Source organism: Colossoma macropomum, unplaced genomic scaffold (assembly GCF_904425465.1).
Source record: "Colossoma macropomum unplaced genomic scaffold, Colossoma_macropomum, whole genome shotgun sequence".
Classification (NCBI taxonomy): domain Eukaryota; kingdom Metazoa; phylum Chordata; class Actinopteri; order Characiformes; family Serrasalmidae; genus Colossoma; species Colossoma macropomum.
Genome location: NW_023494803.1, coordinates 17,406,007 through 17,424,701, shown reverse-complemented (window position 1 = coordinate 17,424,701; position 18,695 = coordinate 17,406,007). Strand labels below are relative to the sequence as shown.

The 18,695-nt window shown below is 40.5% G+C and overlaps 1 protein-coding gene across 1 annotated transcript in view; it reads right to left on the bottom strand.

Moving 5' to 3' along the window:
* Positions 1-18,695, bottom strand: part of LOC118823245 (ryanodine receptor 3) — a 282,056-nt gene that overhangs the window by 138,681 nt on the left and 124,680 nt on the right. The window contains exons 24-33 of the mRNA XM_036592700.1: positions 15,878-15,961; positions 14,335-14,494; positions 13,361-13,508; positions 12,114-12,316; positions 10,074-10,248; positions 8,821-9,029; positions 6,550-6,749; positions 5,389-5,455; positions 5,135-5,295; positions 4,883-5,048 (exon numbers count right to left, since the gene is read on the bottom strand). Coding sequence (XP_036448593.1) covers positions 4,883-5,048; positions 5,135-5,295; positions 5,389-5,455; positions 6,550-6,749; positions 8,821-9,029; positions 10,074-10,248; positions 12,114-12,316; positions 13,361-13,508; positions 14,335-14,494; positions 15,878-15,961 — 1,573 coding nt within the window. The remainder of the gene's footprint in view (positions 1-4,882; positions 5,049-5,134; positions 5,296-5,388; positions 5,456-6,549; positions 6,750-8,820; positions 9,030-10,073; positions 10,249-12,113; positions 12,317-13,360; positions 13,509-14,334; positions 14,495-15,877; positions 15,962-18,695) is intronic.

Here is an 18,695-nt window from a genome sequence, read left to right as displayed (position 1 = left end):
TAAAGCCAGTGTCTGTCATGGTATGGGGGTGTGTTATGTACCATTAATGCTGAATTGTACAAATGCATTTTGGACTGACATATGCTGCTATCTAAATGTCTTTTTCAGGGACATCTCTGCTTGTTTTAGCAAGACAATGCTAAGCTACATTCTGCACGTCATAAAACTGTGCGGCTCGGTAGTAAGAGAGAGCAGGTGCTAGACTGGCCTGCCTGTCTCCCACTGAAAACATGTGGCACATTACAAAGCACAACATATGACGACAGAGACACTGGACTGTGGTATATCAAGTAAAAATGAGAAAAAAAAAAAAAAATCCGCTTTGTGTCCTCAGTTCCCAAATGGTTATTGAATACTGTTAAAAGGAAAAGTGATGTAACACAATGGAACACGCTGTTGGCATGAAATTTAGAGTAAGAGTATACACTATATTGCCACTGTATTCGCTCGTCTGCCTTCACACGCGTATGAACTTGAGTGACATCCCATTCTTAATCCATAGGGTTTAATATGATGTCGGCCCACCCTTTGCAGCTATAACAGCTTCAACTCTTCTGGGAAGGCTTTCCACAAGGTTTAGGAGTGTGTTTATGAGAATTTTTGACCATTCTTCCAGAAGCGCATTTGTGAGGTCAGACACTGATGTTGGACGAGAAGTCCTGGCTTGCAGTCTCCGCTCTAATTCATCTCAAAGGTGTTCTATCGGGTTGAGGTCAGGACTCTGTGTAGGCCAGTCAAGTTCTTCCACAACTTGCTCATCCATGTCGTTATGGACCTTGCTTTGTGCACTGGTGCGCAGTCATGTTGGAACAGGAAGGGGCCATCCCCAAAGTTGGGAGCATGAAATTGTCCAAAATCTCTTGGTTTGCTGAAGCAATAAGAGCTCCTTTCACTGGAACTAAGGGGCCGAGCCCAACTCCTGAAAAACAACCCCACACCATAATCCCCCCTCCACCAAACTTTACACTTGGCACAATGCAGTCAGACAAGTACCATTCTCCTGGCAACCGCCAAACCCAGACTCATCCATCGGATTGCCAGACAGAGAAGCGTGAGTCATCACTCCAGAGAACACGTCTCCACTGCTCTAGAGTCACTTTACACCACTGCATTCAACACTTTGCATTGCGCTTGGTGATGTAAGGCTTGGATGCAGCTGCTCGGCCATGGAAACCCATTCCATGAAGCTCTCTATGCTGTTCTTGAGCTAATCTGAAGGCCACATGAAGTTTGGAGGTCTGTAGCGATTGACTCTGCAGAAAGTTGGCGACCTCTGCGCACAATGCGCCTCAGCATCCACTGACCCCGCTCTGTCATTTTACGTGGCCTACCACTGAGTTGCTGTCGTTCCCAATCGCTTCCACCTTAATACCACTGACAGCTGACTGTGAAATATTTAGTAGCGAGGAAATTTCACGACTGGACTTGTTGCACAGGTGGCATCCTATCATGGTACCACGCTGGAATTCACTGAGCTCCTGAGAGCGACCCATTCTTTCACAAATGTTTGTAGAAGCAGTCTGCATGCCTAGGTGCCTGGTTTTATACATCTGTGGACATGGAAGTGATTGGAACAACTGAATTCAATGATTTGGATGGGTGAGTGAATAGTTTTGGCAATATAGTGTACGTGCAAGCTAATACTTAATAAGTTAATAAGTTGAAACATTAACCCTTTCAATGGCCATGGCCCGCCGACAGGCCCAAAGTTTTATTATACACTTCTATAAGCCAAGAACAGATCAACCAGTTTGCATTGAAGTCCCTGTAGTTACTGAATAAGAAGGCTTAGTAGGTAATAAGTCTGGAATTTTAAGGGGTTCAATATCTTGTCTTCAACTTCTGTTTTAAACTGAACACAAGGTCAAAAAGATGTCAAATCATTGCTGTCTGTCTTTATTTACTGAATATGTATATGTATTTTTTCTACTTTCCCGACTGTTTTGGAATGTATTATGTATGGTTCAAAAGTTTAGAATCACTGTTCAAAATTTTGGAGTAAAAAACAAACAAACAAACTAACAAACAAACAAACAAACATGCCTTACCTAATATGAGAATGAAGTTATAATGCAATTAATATTCAGAATGTTTCGTCTCAAAAACTAGACAAAAAAATAACTGTAAACAAAAAATTACACTATATGATTCATCTTTTCATAAATTCTGAAAACATTATACACCTTATACAAACTATAATTGTATTAAAAATAGCAAACATTATCAATATGACATGAAGTGACTGCACACTTCTGAATGGTCATGTATGTATATCTGGGGAGCTATAACAATGTAGTAAGAAGCCTCTTAGACACTGCCGTTAATTTACACCTGCTTTTAAAATGCAGAAAAAAATCTACATAAAACTGATCGCTGCTAGAAGCCCGATATCTCCAGCCATTTCCTGCACGATACTGTCAAGTGCAATGTATTTTTTGTTTCCATGTACATGAAGTACAAATTGTTTAGGCTTGCATCATACATAAAACATGGACGGAACACATCTTATTTGCATTTAGTGCATCAGACCCAGAGATTCTTAAATCAGGATACATCCTCAACATCTGTGTGCAGTTGTTCATAGCTGATAAAATATATCAGGAGTCTGAGAGTCAGAGTCTAGGAGGACAAACAAGTGGATGAAAGCTATCTGCTGCTGGCAATGACACATCCAAGGTTAATACCCAAAGATATCTAAACTGTACCACTTGGAAGTAATAGCACTGCTTAATTTCAATAACACAGTCAAGGCCACTTTATCAGAGGCTACATCTCTGCACTGAGCTCATTTGTTTGTAATGCAATGCTGAGGAAGTCTGTGATGTGATGTGACTGAGTGTTGATTCAGAAAGCTGAGCAGGCACAGCTCTACTTCTGCTTCATCAGCTAGCGCTCCTGTACCAGCCAAAGCCAATTTACACACATCAGTCCCCTTAAAAGAGTCAGTTTGTACCCCCGATACAGTGAAGTGTGTATGTGTGTGTGTGTGTGTGTGTGTGTGTGTGGGAATGGGGAAAGAAACAGAGCAACAGAGAGATAAACATAATAGAGAGAGGGTATGCCTATATAGGAACCAAAACAGGATAATGAGTGAGAGACAGACAGAGACAGAGAGAGACAGACAGAGAGAGAGAGAGAGAGAGAGAGAGAGAGAGAGAGAGTGAGAGATTGAGAGAGATGGACACAGAGAGAGCAAGAGACAGACGGCAGAAAGAGAGAGAGACAAAGAGGGGGTAGAGTGAGAGGGAGAGAGAGCAAGAGAGAGAATAAGACAGACATAATAAGACAGAGAACATGAAGGGAAATAGAGAGAGAAACAGACAAAGAGAGAGCGGACAGTGGGACAGACAGACAGAGAGGCCAAGAGAGAGAGGGCAGAAGACAGACTGAGAATCAGGGAGAAAGAGGAGAGAGAGAAACAGACTCAGAGAGAGAGGGAGAGAGAAGAAAGAGAGAATCAGAAAGAGACAGAAAATCAGAGAGAGACAAAAGAGAGAGACAGACAGAGTGGGAGCCATACAGAGAGAGGAGGGACAGAGAGCGAAGGAGAGAGGCACAGACAATGGAAGAAGGGAAAGAGAGACAAACAGACATAAAAAAAGAGAACGAAGCAGCGAGAGAAAGAGACAGACAGATAGAGAGAAAGACAGTGAGTGAGCTAAAAGAGAAAAACAGAGAGAGCAAATACAGAGCGAGGGGGGAGAGAAAGAGAGAGAGAGAGAATGAGAGTTGTCTGAATTCAGCTCAGTCTGCGTGTCTGTGTGGGTACCCGTCCTATGGAGAGCTGGACAGCTTGCGAATGTGAGGCTGAGTGGAATCAGTCATGCCGAGCGCACGACAAAAACGACAAGACTGAAGCTGGGAGACACTTAGTCAGCACTGCAGTGCCTGCAAAGCTCTGAAATACTGGAAAACAGCCTTTTTGGATAAGCTGCTGTTTCCATCATCTATCACTGTCAAATCATCAGTGAGCTAAAACCAGAGGAGAACATTAAAAACTTTTTCTTAAAAAAAAGCTATAAGTTCTGTGGCATTTGTCTTCCCATTTTCTCACCACTTAAATTGCAGAGATAGCAGCTAATGCTGTGGTCAGGACCACACAGATGAAACCCGAATCAATAAATAAAGTATGGAAATGTTTTTGGACTTCTATTTCTTGTATAAGCTGTACTACCTCTATTACCAAAACAAGCGAACCTTTAACCTTTAAAGGGCAATTCCACCAATTTTTCAAACCTTCCACAGTTTGATGTGACATGGTTAACTGTAGAGAAACTTGTCCACACAGATTTCTTTACAGTGGTGGTGATGGGAAATAGTGGTCACAATGTAAACAGCATAAAAATAGCCCTTTAATTTACTATCAAAAATGACCAGTCAAGACACAGTCGAGTTTTTATACGTAATGTTGATGATGGTAAAATAGTGGTAAATCTGAAAAATAATAATAATTATTGGGTACTATTTTGTCTTAAAACGCCCTGCATGTATCTCTCCACCATGAATGCATTTTTAAAAATATATTTAAAGCCAAATCGTAAAACAATGTTTTAGGCATCAGGCAAAACATGTATAACCTCTTCACGAAAAAAAATCAGTGAGAGAGCTTACAGAGGCATTAAACACTTCAGGCATCTGATTCCTGTCACCACCCCTGTAAACAATTCAGACATTTGACATCTGAATGACCATTCTGAATGACCATTGAGATGTAAACGGTCATTCAGAGTGGTCATTCGGATGACCACTCTGAATGACCGTTTACATCTCAACCGCTTAATCATGCAGACATTTTGAAAAATCTGTAGAATGTAAGTAATACATATATATATGAATAGCAATATTAAAAATCATTATAACATGTAGTAGTATAGAACATTACCTGGTATGAGGTTGCTAGCTCTTTGCCATTGACTGTGAAGGTTACCAACCCAGTAGCCAAATCAATCAGGCAACCAATCTCTAAATCCACATTACTCCTGCTGGACGAATGGGTAGCACTACTGATATCTCCTCCCCACACCATGTAGCAGTTGCTCCTCTTCACACTGTAAAACACAGGCGAGTTACACTGACTGGCAGTATTTCACGGACAACAGGAAAATTAGCGGGAGTAACCAACGGTTGAAGCTACCTCTCATGAACTCGGCCTCGTTCATCCCCCAGTGTGACTGTTACAGTGCGGTTCTTACTGAGGTTGAAGAAGTTGCTATAGTAATGGTAGTCAGGGGTGACCCAGCCAACCCAAACACAGGAGGGATCTTGGCCAGCAAACACCCGAACTGAGTGGTAGTACTGTGAAGGACGTTAACAGCAAATTAGCCATCTATATTAATACAATTCAATGAATAAGATGTTACATGAATATGCCACAACTCTGTCACTTACAGTTGTAATACTACTGTAGTCAGTTCTTCTTCCATCGTCTATATGTTTCATAGATTTCACAGGATGCCTGTGATGATCAAAAGATTATCAAATCAGTCTTGGGAAAAAAAAAACAGATACCCTACAGAACTTTCCTATAACCACTTTACAGTTGGTTTATGGTATATTGCATATTATTATAGATCATTTAGAATAGACCTGCAAGATTCAGTGCTGTATCAGTGAAATATGGCTTATGCATTTGGATCCTAGTCAGAAATGATCAACATTTTAATGGACACTCAGAACACTTATTAGGGATATTGATTACCTACTTTACTACTTTTTAACTACTTTACAAGTAAGTTCTTCACTGACCTCATTACTTATTAGTGAAAAATGAGACTGATGTGTATTGGGCTTAAATGAACTTCAGCTAATTCATGAGGGTCAATTTACTAACCTAGTGGTTCCCAACTAGGCCCTAGGGCCTACTCTAAGGCCCATATTTTCCTTCATCCCTATGTGCTGTGAGAACAAAAGAGTGGACTGTCTGGGGTTGGGAACCACTGCCCTAACTGTAGTTTTCACATTCTAAGATTAGAAGATTACAAATCCAAAGATATTATAAATATCAAGACATTTAAGCAGTTCCAAAATCAATTTCCCTTGCATGTACTTTTGTGTACCTTTATTGATCCTACAGGGAAAATTTGTCATTTTGCTGCTTAGCAATGCCCAGTCAGGGAGCAGCACAGTGGCCAGCAGAGCAGTGCCACCTGGGGCAGTGGGAGTGCCTTGCCCAAGGGCACAAGAAGACATACCCAGTGAGTCATGGGATTTGAACCTGCAACCTTCCAGTTGGCAGCTTACCACGTCTACCAATAGACTACCAGCCAACCCAGGTATATATTTTTATAAACTCTTAAAAATGTTTATGATTCATTGTAAAGATTCACGGAAATGAAACCCCTATATATATTTCATCTATAGCCCTTTTAAAGTGCTCTAGTAGATGTTTAAGAAAACATTTTATGGTGCAAATACCTAAGATTACACAGAAAATGATCTTTCACAATAATTCTCAATTTATCATGCACTTTTGAAAGTTCAGAAGTCTTGAAATCATACAGTGTATATGGGCTTATCAATGCTCTTCGAAGTGAAGCAGCTTAGTTTAACCTGTGTTTGAGTTTGAGTGGCTCCTCTTCATGTACTCCATTCATGTCAATAGTAGGGCCGCTCTTGAAGGTCGAGTCGAACTCCACGGGCATGCTCAGACGGCAGAACACCATGTCAGCATTACTGTTCTGAGTCCCAAAGGTCTTGTGGGTCACTTTCAGACACGGAGGGCTATCGATAGTGCCGTCGATCCTCGTGACCTGCAAACATTAGCACTTTAACCTCTCACTTCACTCCTCCATTTAACGTCCTTGAAAGAGGTCACTTTGCTTATAGGGTGCCAAAAAATATAAAGAATATAAAGACATTTTTTGTTCACATTACATGGACTTAATGGTTTCAAGAGACTATATGGAGCTGAAATAGGTTTCTCTTTAATACACCAAAGGACAATAACTAATTAGCTGCAGTATTCTGGATAAACATCATTTGATTTATCATCACTGCTATACAAAAATTGTAACTCACCTTTTATGCCACTTGTAAAATTTGCCTTTTACATTTTTGATAAATTGACAATAGAAATGTTCCACAATTACTTAAGAATAATAGTAAAGAATGATATTTCCTATAAAGTTGCTGTTTTGAAGATACAGTTTCATGAGTACATTTATACACCGCACAGACGTCAGAGACTACCCTTTCATTTATTTAGTTCACGGTCATTGTCACCATCAGATAAACAGCACTCAAAGCTGGGTGTACACTGTATGACCTTCTAAAACATAGATCATGACATATCTTATGTCTTTAGATGTCTTTCAAAGAGCTTTTTGTCTATTTGTCATGAGGGCGCTTATATTTGATGATAAGGCAAAGAGAGAGTATAACACACATAATGTGAGGGAGCAGCTCCCCCATTATTACGTGACACAAACAAAGCTAAACTAGAGCTGTTCATGCTTTTGTATGTATCGAAAATGCAAAGTGAGGATGAATATAGTTGAGAAGTGCTGCTATCACAGAGCATGTTTCACAACAAACTGGCAGCTGACCTAAAACTGCAAAGAGAGTGCTTTGACAATTAGATGCATACATTATAAACATTATAAAGGCTCTTATTTGTCTGTGTTTAAGCAGCTCCTCTATCTCCACAGTCCGTTGCTCACACGGCTTGTGAACACGTCTCTTCACCTCTTTTCTCTCCACTCTTCTAGCTCTCTTTTTGGCAGTTGCTTAAATCACTCATTGAATATATCGTTGACCATCTCACACTACAGCACTCATGAGCATTTTGAGTCGAAAAATCAAACGTTTGTATCGTAAAGCCTCAGATCCTTTCAGAGCTCAATTTGAAGGCTAAAGATTGACTTGTTTCCCCCTCAATTGTCACTTCCAATCAATTCCCTGATCTGCACAATCACTTCAGACAGTCACACAGGGACAATTCAGGCTTAAAGTCAGGCAAGAATTGGGAAGTGTATGCCCAGCTCATAGCTTTCATCTTTAAGAGACAGGAAAAATCAAGCTCCACTCTTGCTTCTGATCTGAAAAAATCCACAGGAGGTTCTGTCCATCCATCTACTGTGAGAAGACAACTCAGCACTATCAGTCTGAAAGGATGTGAAGCTGTCATGAAGCTGTTGCTGATAAAAGGAAAAGACATAAAAGAAGAAAATGTGTAAATAAAACAAAGAAATTTCTGATGTTTTAAGGACAATGGACTGGCTGCTCTAAAAACCAGACTTCAGCATCACTGAATGTGTTTGGGATTACCTGGATCATGAGAAACAGAAAATGCAACTAACATCTAAGACCAAACTTTTTAAGTGTGGAAAAAATCTCTGCAGATTTATCTTAAAAACTGAAAGCAAGACAAATTGAAAACACAGAAACAGAAACTGGACAGAGCCCATCCCTCAACATTACTAAATGTGTTCAGTATAACTTGCATTGTGAGACATCAAAATGCAACCAACCTCTAAGACTGAACTTTGAGGTATTTACAGGAAGTATGAAAATATCCCTGCACATTTCTTTATTTAAAACTGAAAGCATGTCTCCAAAAAAATGGAACCTCTAATAAAGAAATGGGTGGACACACTAAATACTAAAAAATATATATTTTATTTAATTGTTGAGGCTTTTGTTTAATTTTAAGGACCATTTTGACTAGAAATTAAATAAATGAATTGGTTGTCACTGACTTGTATTTTATATACGGTGTACATCCTATATTTCTTCAACTCCAGCCATTTTATTCTTAATTAGAGACCTTTGCGCCTAACTACAATTTCACCTTTAATGCAAACAGAAAAAAAAGCTCCTTACTGCGATATGACTGTGATCTTTGGGCACGTTGACAAAGGTAGGAAGGCGTTTGCTGAACCACATGGTGACTTCCCGGTTCATGTTGACAGCAAAAGGTTCAAACCCTTCCTGAAGGCCACACATGGTGTAGTACTTGAAGGAGCTGGCGTCCTTGCCCAGGTTCATGCGACCAACTTGAGAAAGCCCCAGGCTGCAGACCGGAATAAAGCCTGGAGGCGAAGATTACAGAACAGTGATGACCGTATGATGCTAATAAGGTATACTGTGGTATTTAATATGATGGTGGCTTTTCAAAATCAAGACATATCAAATTTCTTTTCCAAGCCTGAACAGCGAAATTAACACATTGTAGTTATTTATATTTTAGACGTCTCACTGATTGGTGCTGTGGGAGCTGACCAATAGACAGCAGAGAGAAAAACTAAAGGCCAACAGACAACAGACACGCTTAGTTGGGTCGTGTCACATTTCAAAGTGCATACAGTAGAATGCATGCAGTAAGACCGCCAATAAACCTCAAGTAAAGTTCACTTTCCATTATACTCATATAAATTTAATGACATAAATTTTCACCCTCATTACTCACGCTCAATCACTGTGTACTGAAAAAGACTAGGCTGTACCACGAGCTGAGGTAACAGACCATTAGCATTTCTGTTTATCTGTTGACTGACTTCTCTGTGTACACTTTAAACCACATGTGATCTTCTGTGACTTATTTCTTTCAGTCACTCGACTTCTTAGATATCCTCTAAGCAGGTTTAATATTAGCACCAGTTGGCTGGAACCAAGCCTGTGCTGTGTGGCATGTCAGGCAATATGCTACAGGCCCAAACACCACAGAACAGGTCTGAAGATGAGTAGTGACAAAGTGAGAGTAAAACCTGTATTACGTTGTGTGGCACTGTTTGGGTTTGTAGCCTGATCACTAATCTAATTCTGAAATAATGCAGGACGACATGGTAGTAGTATTTAATGATGGTTCAAATGTGTTAAAAGGGGGATACCGACCAATCCTACTACAGATCATTGCCACTTGAAACACAACAGGCCAGAATTGCCGCCACAATGTGAAGTGCAAGGAATGTTTCAATAGTGGCCATTCATTGTCAGCTTGCTGTGTAATAATCCTAATATTGCTTAGACAAAATCATTACTATGTCTTCAAAGCTCAAACGGCCACACCAAATTCAATTAGCAAAGACACTAATTACATTAAATGAATTTCATCAAAGCACATCATTCTTTCTCACCATCGTCAGTCTCGAAGTCGGCGAAGCAGAGCTCAGAGCCCTTGTTTGTGATAAGAATTTCTCCATTGAGGGTGAAGATCATGGACTTGTCCTCCATGTTTATCATGCAGCCCACCACATCCCCAGCATGCCAGCAACGGCCAAACAAACGGCTGCCCTGATGGAGACGATGACCCTGGAATTGTACAGTACGAAGTGTTTGTATGTGGACCCATACTTGCTCTTCATAAAGCCCCTCCACCCCCCCACCCCCCAGCACTGTGACTTGTACAGCTGCCTTGGTTACAGATGCCTGCTAGTGACTTACTTGATGTTTGTGACACATTTATTATAAACACCTACATATTATATTAAAACACTTGATAAATTGTGAATATAAAGCAAACTGCTTATAAATGACTATAATTTACAGTTTTGTGAGAGAACACAAATGACTCAAGTAAGTGGACATGCCTTCTAATAAGTGGGTTTGGGTATTTCAGTCGCACTCATTCGTAACAGAGGCCTAAAATCAAGCATACGGCCATGTAATCTCTATAGACAAACACTGGCAGGGGAATGGGTCATACTGAAGAGCTCAGTGAATTCAAGATGGAACTGTATGCCACCTTGCCAGTTAGTCAGTTTGTCAAATTTCTGCCCTGCTGCCCCGGTCAACTACAACTGCTGTTATTCTGAAGTGGAAATGTCTAGGAATAAGAGCAGCTCAGTTGTGAAGCCGTAGACCACACACCAAGATCATAATGTTCAGTGCCAGGTATCAGCATGAGTGGTGTAAAAACACTGCTGTTGTACTCTGGAGGGAGCAGTGGAAATGTGTCCTCTGGACTGATGAATTACACTTCACCATCTGGCTGTCTGACAGATGAATCTGGGTTTAGTGGATTCCAGGAGTATGCTATCTGCCTGAATGCTTACAGCCAAGTGTAAAGTTTGGTGGAGGAGGAATAATGGTCTGGGGCTGTTTTTTATAACCTAGGCGCCTTAGGTCCAGTGAAGAGAAATCGTAATACTACAGCACACAGTCATACACTAGAAAATTCCTAGAATGCTTGCAACTTTGTAGAAACAGTTTCTTTCCCTGTTTCAGTATAGCAATGGCCTCTTGCACAAACTGAGGTCTGTAAAGAAGTGTTTTGCCCAGAAGGGGTGTTAGGGTTTGACACTTTCTCTAAATGATAACCTAATTAGTTTTGAGTCATAACTAGCTATGAGGACACTGAGGTCCAGACATTGGTAGTTTCATGTAGTTAAACACTGAATCATCATGGTGTTAAGGCTGTAAAGACACAGAACTACACTATATGGTCAAAGTACATCAACATCTGACTATCACACCTATATGAGCTTGCTGGAACTTCAATTCCAAAACCCTGGGCATTAATATGGAGCTGCCCCCCACCCCCCGCCCTTTTTCAACTACAACAGCCTCCAATTTCTGGGAAAGCTTTCCCTAAGATTTTGGAGTGTGTTTGTAGGAATTTGTGCCCATTCAGTTAAAAGACCATTTGTGAGGTAAGGCACTGATGTTGGACAAGAAGGCCTGGCTCACAATTGATATTCTATTTCATCCCAAAGGTGTTCAGTAAGGTTGAGGTCACGGCTCTGTGCAGGCCACTAGAGCTCCTGTCGCAGTCATGCTGTAACAGGAAAGGGCCTTCCCCAAACTGCTGCTACAAAGTTGGAAGCATATAATTGTCTAAAATGTTTTTGTATGCTGTAGCATTAACACTGACAGGGGCAGATCTAGCAGGACCCTAATTTCACAAACTGATTTGTGACATCCTATGATAGTGCCTCATTTAAAACCACTGAGCACTTCAGTACAATCCATCCTACTGCCAATTTGTTCTATGGAGACTGCATGGCTTTGGTTCGACTTTAAGTACCTGTTAACAGTGTGTGTGTGTCTGAAACAGCTGAACTCAATAATTACGCGAGTGTCTACCTACTTTTGCCATATAGTGTATGTTTTGCAGCCAGGGCCTAAATTACAAATGATAGACCACATCCACAGAATAAACTGAATCCAGAACCCACCCTATAGCCATCAAAGACGTATGCCTGGTCATCGGTTCCCAGTTCCACATCAGGCCGCAGACCGGGCCGAGCCCAGCCTACCCTCATATCTCCTCCGGTCACTGCCTCAAACTCAAAATACCACTTCCCCGTCGTCACTGCATACGTCCTCTCCAAGCGGAAGAACCGGATCTTATCAATGCTCAGTCTCTCCACCACGTGACCTGAGAAAGAGAGAGAGAGAGAGAGAGAGAGAGGGTGTGCAAGAGAGGCTGTCAAACAATTAGCAAATGCTGCATTGTGATGTGCCATAAATAACCCAGCATTAGCATTAGCAGCACTGACCAGAATAGACTCCAAAAGACACAATATTACATTCAGACAGAACCTCATCTTTTAGGACACTGAAGCAAATGGATGGATGATAAAGGAATCAAGATGGATTCAAGCCCAAAATGTTCAATTTTCTACATTCTTACTGACAAAAACGAAACAAATTAGAAAATGTCACGCTTTCTACGTACGTAAATCTCGATGCAGGGGAACTAATGAATTTGTTAAACTCTAGATTAAACTAAGGAGGCACATCTGTAATGAATGTTCCGCATGTGTGTGTGCTCTCACTTTGAACTCTCTATCAGCTCTCTGATTAGAGCCTGGAAAAACAGAGAGAGAGGATTCGCAGGCCAGTTAATTACATTCAGAAGTGCAGCGCACAGGGCACAGTGAGCAATATATATACTGTAGTCATTTTAAAAGCACTGACCGAAAGCTTGCTCAGTGAGTCTTACATTCAGTCTTGATGTAAAACTGTTAAAAAATTACAAAATGCTTTAATAATTTACTTGAGGCATCAACAATGCCGCCAAACTTTAATTAAAAACAAGTTTTGACAAAGCTGTGGTATCTAAGTTGCACAGTGATTTGGTATCAGCCTCTGGTGAATCCTCTGAATCCAAATTGATTGCATAGCGAGAAACTTGCCACAACTCAAAAGAAGTGTCTTCATAGAAGAATGTTAGGGGGAGATGCTTAATCAGATAAATGGAAAGTAATCTATCATTTTTTCCTCAAACAAGTCATATTATAGTCCATATTGGTTGCACATGCCCTGCTTTTGTATGCATCTCTAGCACCAGCGGGAAGTATTTGTACCCGCTACTTTAGAAATGCAAATTTAGACCCTGAAGCTAAAAGAAATAGTGAACATTTGAAGTAGTTTTATGTAACGTAGAGGCTGTATATCTAAATCTCCCTAAGGCGCTCACCCCCTTCCTGGTCTGGAGGCTCGATGTTGTAGCCGTATCCGATTAGCGTGCGGATGGCTTCACGGAGGCTGTCCCTGTTTGACTTCTTGGTGCGCTCATCAAGCAAAGCATATGGCACCAGGCGAGGATTGCGCTTGCTCTTCAGATCCTACAGAGATGAGTGAGAGAGAGAGAGAGAGAGAGAGAGAGAGAGAGAGTTTTTACAGAGAAGCAGTGCTTGTATACTCAGCTACTCTGCTCTAGGGGATAGCACTGTAAGCTGCTATTTGTTATGACTGGCCTGTCACTGCTTTTTGGCTAATTGAGAAATTAATTGGCCGTTTGTCTCCATTATTATATCTTTGCTAACATTCTGTTGTTCTGGAGGGTAGTGAGAGAAAATGTGCTGGTACACCTATAATGGAGGTCCTCATGTTGCTTTCAGTCTAATGCTGTGTTCGGGTGCTCAAAAGGTAGTCAGCAGATAAAACAGTTGGAAGTATTTTACAGATGGTTAACGACTACATACGACTACTACTAAGACTTTTAGCCTAGATTTAGTTTCTTTAGTTATAGACTATGCGGAAATTGGTGTGCAATCATAGTGAACATGTGTTCTTTTAAGGGTCTAAAGAAGGCACAGTATGCCCACCTATCTGGACATCACTACACTACATGAGCATAATCTCCTGTTGTTTCCTAACACTACGCTTTAAAAAACATTTCAAGGCTGTATTGAATAAGAGGATGTAAACTGTGGATTCTATCATAGCAACATACAGCATGTAAGCAGCTGGGCTTCAGACTGAACTACAACAGACGGTTTGAAGGGTCAAAGTAAGAAAATGCATCAATGCATAGATTAATACGTTACTAATGCATTTACTTTGACAGCCTTTAATACATTTAAATGGTATAGCAATTGTAGTATAAAAAATTCTAGACGTCTAAGGGTTAAAAATGCACAGGAACAAGAACAGCCCTCAGTAACTGACCTGCTGTATGCCGTAAGTCCAGCCCTGTTTGATCCGATCCTTGGCCCAAACATTGTGGGCGTTTTCTGCCAGTTTGTCAACCAGGAGCTCTTGACTAGGGGTCAGCTTCACATCAGACAGGTCCAGCGGGGTGGGTTTGTAACCATTAGACATCATGTAGCTTTAACACAGAACAGGGAATGAGATTTAGAAACCACAGCAAAGGCAAGAAAAGAGGTTGTTACATGTGTCCTCTAAAAGCAATCATAAGCAGACTGCTTATAATGATATCTTGAATACTTTTTTTACTACAGTGGTGTAGTTTTATAGCAATACCAGACTTAACAGGACACCTTCACAAAATCTATGAGCTGGAATAAAAACCAAAAAAATGTTCAAATGAATGAATACCTATGCGCTGGCCACTTTATTAGGACCCTTAACTTTGTAGGGCTACTTTGCTGGTGTGCAGTTAAAGACTGTAGTCCATCTACTGATACACAGTTTATGTCAGTTATCCTCTAGTCCAGAGGTTCTCAACCTTTTCCACCTCAAGGCTCACCTGTTTATCGCTAGAAAGCACGAAGGCCTACAAGAAAACAAAACTCAAATTTATGCTTAGAAATGTCATTTATGGGAAATTTTCAACACAGTGGTATGTTGGTATCTGTTCTTGCCATATGTGATGTGTATCAGTAAACATGACATATCAGCAGAATATTGGTGGACAACTGAAAGGTCAGGAGTTTCTAAAGGCAAAGGGCACAAAAAAAGACAGAGCTGCCTTTGGGCACTGTTATTGTGGGGCTTGTATTAATTTTGTTCACTGTCTGAAAACATTTTATATTTCTTTTTTATTGTTAAGTCAATTATTTTTTCACAGATTTTTATGCTGAAGTGTCATCTCAGGCCCTCTACGGACCACTGGCTCCCCTCAGGACCACCAATGGGTGCTTCACACCTGACTTGTGGTCCTCAGCCCAGTCCTTCCGACCGCAGAGCTGCTCTAGACTGGAATGTTTTAGGCTGTGGACCATTTTCAATCTAGCAGTGACACTGATGTGTTTACACAGCGGTGCTGCTGGGGTCTTTACTCATACTAGCACCACACACCTTACCGTGCCACTACCAAGTCAGCATCACTACTGTGCTGAGAATGGTCCACAAACTAAATAATACGCAAAAGTCTGGCCGCACCTGGCAGAATGATAAATGCTTGGTTGATTTTCTAAGTGAAAATGGTGTTCAAACTTTTGCATATGACTGTATCTGGTCTTCAGAAGCACTGTGGTCAGAAACCGACCAATGATGGACAGGGTAGAGGATAGCTCACAATGTACATGACAATAGATGGGCTACAACAACTGTACATACCTGCAAGTTAGGCAGACCTCATAAAGTGGCCAGTGAAGAAGTAGGTGTTACTAATAAAGTGTGAGTGGAGGCATTTAGTATGGTGCAGCTATAGAACATGCAAAGTGAGAGAATTTATCATATCATATTTTACCTTCCACAAGGATGTTAACAGAAGATTCCCAACCCCAGATATCTGTGAGAGACTTACTTCTTTGGGAGTTTGACTTTTTTCAGGTCCTCCTCAGCGTTGATATTGACTTGAACCACATGGCAGCCAAGAGCCAACAGAGTCCTAGGAAACAGAACATCCAGAGTTGCTGACTCTGCTGTGAGCTTCTTCTGCACAGATAACCTACAACTTTCAGTTCACTTCACAACACTGTGAAGAACAACCTATAGAATCTACTTAATAAATATGAGGTGACAATTTGCACTCAGTTTACCTAACATTTCTTAGAACATTACACAACTAATTACTTAATTACTTGTTAGTAGGCAATTCTTCATCTACTTAATAATTATTATTATTAATTAATCAATATGACTAATTTATTCAGCTTCACAATATTGCTCATCAATTTTTTCAAATTAACCACATGTTCAAAAAATAAAGAAAGGATGTAGAAAAACGCTGTTTTGTTTAGCCATGTCCTACAAGAGCGTAATGCAGAAGCTGTGGCATTAAAAGGCTGTGAGGGATTAAAGGGGGTAGTGCATTACACAGCTGGCACTTGACCGCACTGCATTTGCTCTTTAGATGTAGATTATGTGTTTCCAGCAAAGTGCTGTATAGGAAGCAGGGGTGGAAAAAGTACAGAGCAATTATACTTCAGTGAAAGTAGGAACACTGCCTTCCGCCCAATGACAGCTGGGATAGGCTCCAGCACCCCACCGCGACCCAGAAGGATAAGCGGTTTAGATGATGTGTGTGTGTGTGTGTGTGTGTGTGTGTGTGTGAAAGCAGGATCAATCTGTCAAAAACTGACTCAAATAAAAGTGAAGCCAAAATATAGTTGCGTGAAAGTAGCGACATTTAAGCACACCCAGGTATATAAAAGTAAAAAGTAAATGTTTTAACATATATATTAAAGATTCTTTAACGGGTTGTGTGTGATATGGTGGTACCAGCCCTCATATTAGGATAAATTAGTCTGGTTGTGGGCTGCTATTTTACTTCAATCTTATCTCAAATATTCAAATATTCTAAAAGCTCAATGTGTTTCACTTTAATGAATAGCCTAAAGATAAAATTATGTTTAACATTTTTGCTATCTTCTTTTTCTTCTTCTTATTATTATTATTATTATTTAATGACAATTGAAATACTAAAAGATAACTGAAAAACATCACTGAACAATTATTATCATAGCAAGTATAGCATAAAAAGCTATTTCGGATGATTCTGCCCAATCCGGCAACCTGGACCAGACTGCTGAGACTGAGCTTCAGCGTTAAGCAGTTTTGAGGAACAGAGAAAACAGCATCTTTATAACAACATTGCCTTAAAAACTGAAAACAGATTTTTTATTAACTCTTGACAGTAAGTGAGACGCTGACCATGTTTTAGATTCTTTTTGACTACTTTTCTTACATTTCTCAAAAAATGTTATATAGCCGACCATGTACTCAACTCCATGCAGTTTTAATGTGTTTCTCTCTGTACTGTACAGACAGCTCCAAAATCAGAATCCTGTCCTTTATTTTTGGAAATAAATGCGGTCGAGAGCATGCTAGCTAGCAATCCATAGTAGTAGGAAAAGCATTTGGATTGCACTGAGCAATTAAAACTGACATAATCACCGTAAATTAGAGCTTTAATACAGACAGTTAGTAACAGAGTGCCAACAGCCCAACAACTGACTACTGCTGAGATACCACCACAGGTTTGACAGAAAGGGACCATCTGACTGACATGAAAAAGTGGATCATAAATCACTGTTCCAGTCTGATATGCAGGCAGACTGTGTTGCTCTTTTCCGACGTGCTGCTGCTAAGCGCTACTGGTGACTTGCTAGAGATTACTGCAGCTAGAAAAAGCATGAGAACCCTTTGAAATTACCTGCATTTATGAATAAAGTCATCTTAAATTATGGTCTGTTATGTGGTCTATTTTTTGCTATTCTACTGAAAATACAACAGTATTGTTTTTAGGCATATGTGACAGGCAGCGTAACAAGTTCACTATAGCTAGCATAAAATTCGATTTATCCATATTGAAAAATGGTTGCTTCACTTATGAGATGTTTTTTCTTCCTGTTCAGATCCTGAGATGGATGAGTTGATAATGTGACTGAATCTTCACATTCTGTAGGTCTGTCGGAACTCGAGTCAATGGAGGGAGTTAACCGATAAAGAATCACTCGTAGAAAGAAAAGAAATTTAATCAGTCAGTGTAAAACAAACAGTTCCACTGAGTTGGGCAAATGTTTCATGAGCATCATGTGCTCTTCTTCTAAAACAAGAATGATTAGAGTCATGGGCTCTTTGACGTTCTGCTGGGTTTTGGTCTCCCTGGGCTGAGCCTGCAATATCAGGGCTGTGCTGTTACATGTTCTTTGTATGAATCAAGGTTTTACAGTGTCCTCATCCCTCAGAAGATGTTTTACTACACTACTGAATGTAACGTCTATTTAATTTCCAGATGGTTGCCAAAGTGTTGCCATGTGGTTACTACGATAATTTAGGTGGCTGCTAGGGCATTGCTAGGTGGTTGCAACGGTATCCCAAGTGGTTGCTAGGGTATTGTTAGGTGGTTGCTGAAGTGTCCCATGGTTGCTAAGGCATAGCTAAGCAGCTGCTATGGTATCCCAAGTGGTTGCTAAAGTGTTGTTAAGTGGATGCTAGAGTATTTAGAGGTAGTTGCTAGGGTGGTTGCTAAGATCTTGCTAGGTTGTTGCTATGCCATTCTAGTCGGATGCTAGGTGGTTGCTTGTGGTTGCTATGATATCCCACTTGGTTAATTGGGTGTTGCTAATGGACTTGTGATATAAGCTGGGTGCACAAACTTTTTCCCACCCCGACTGATT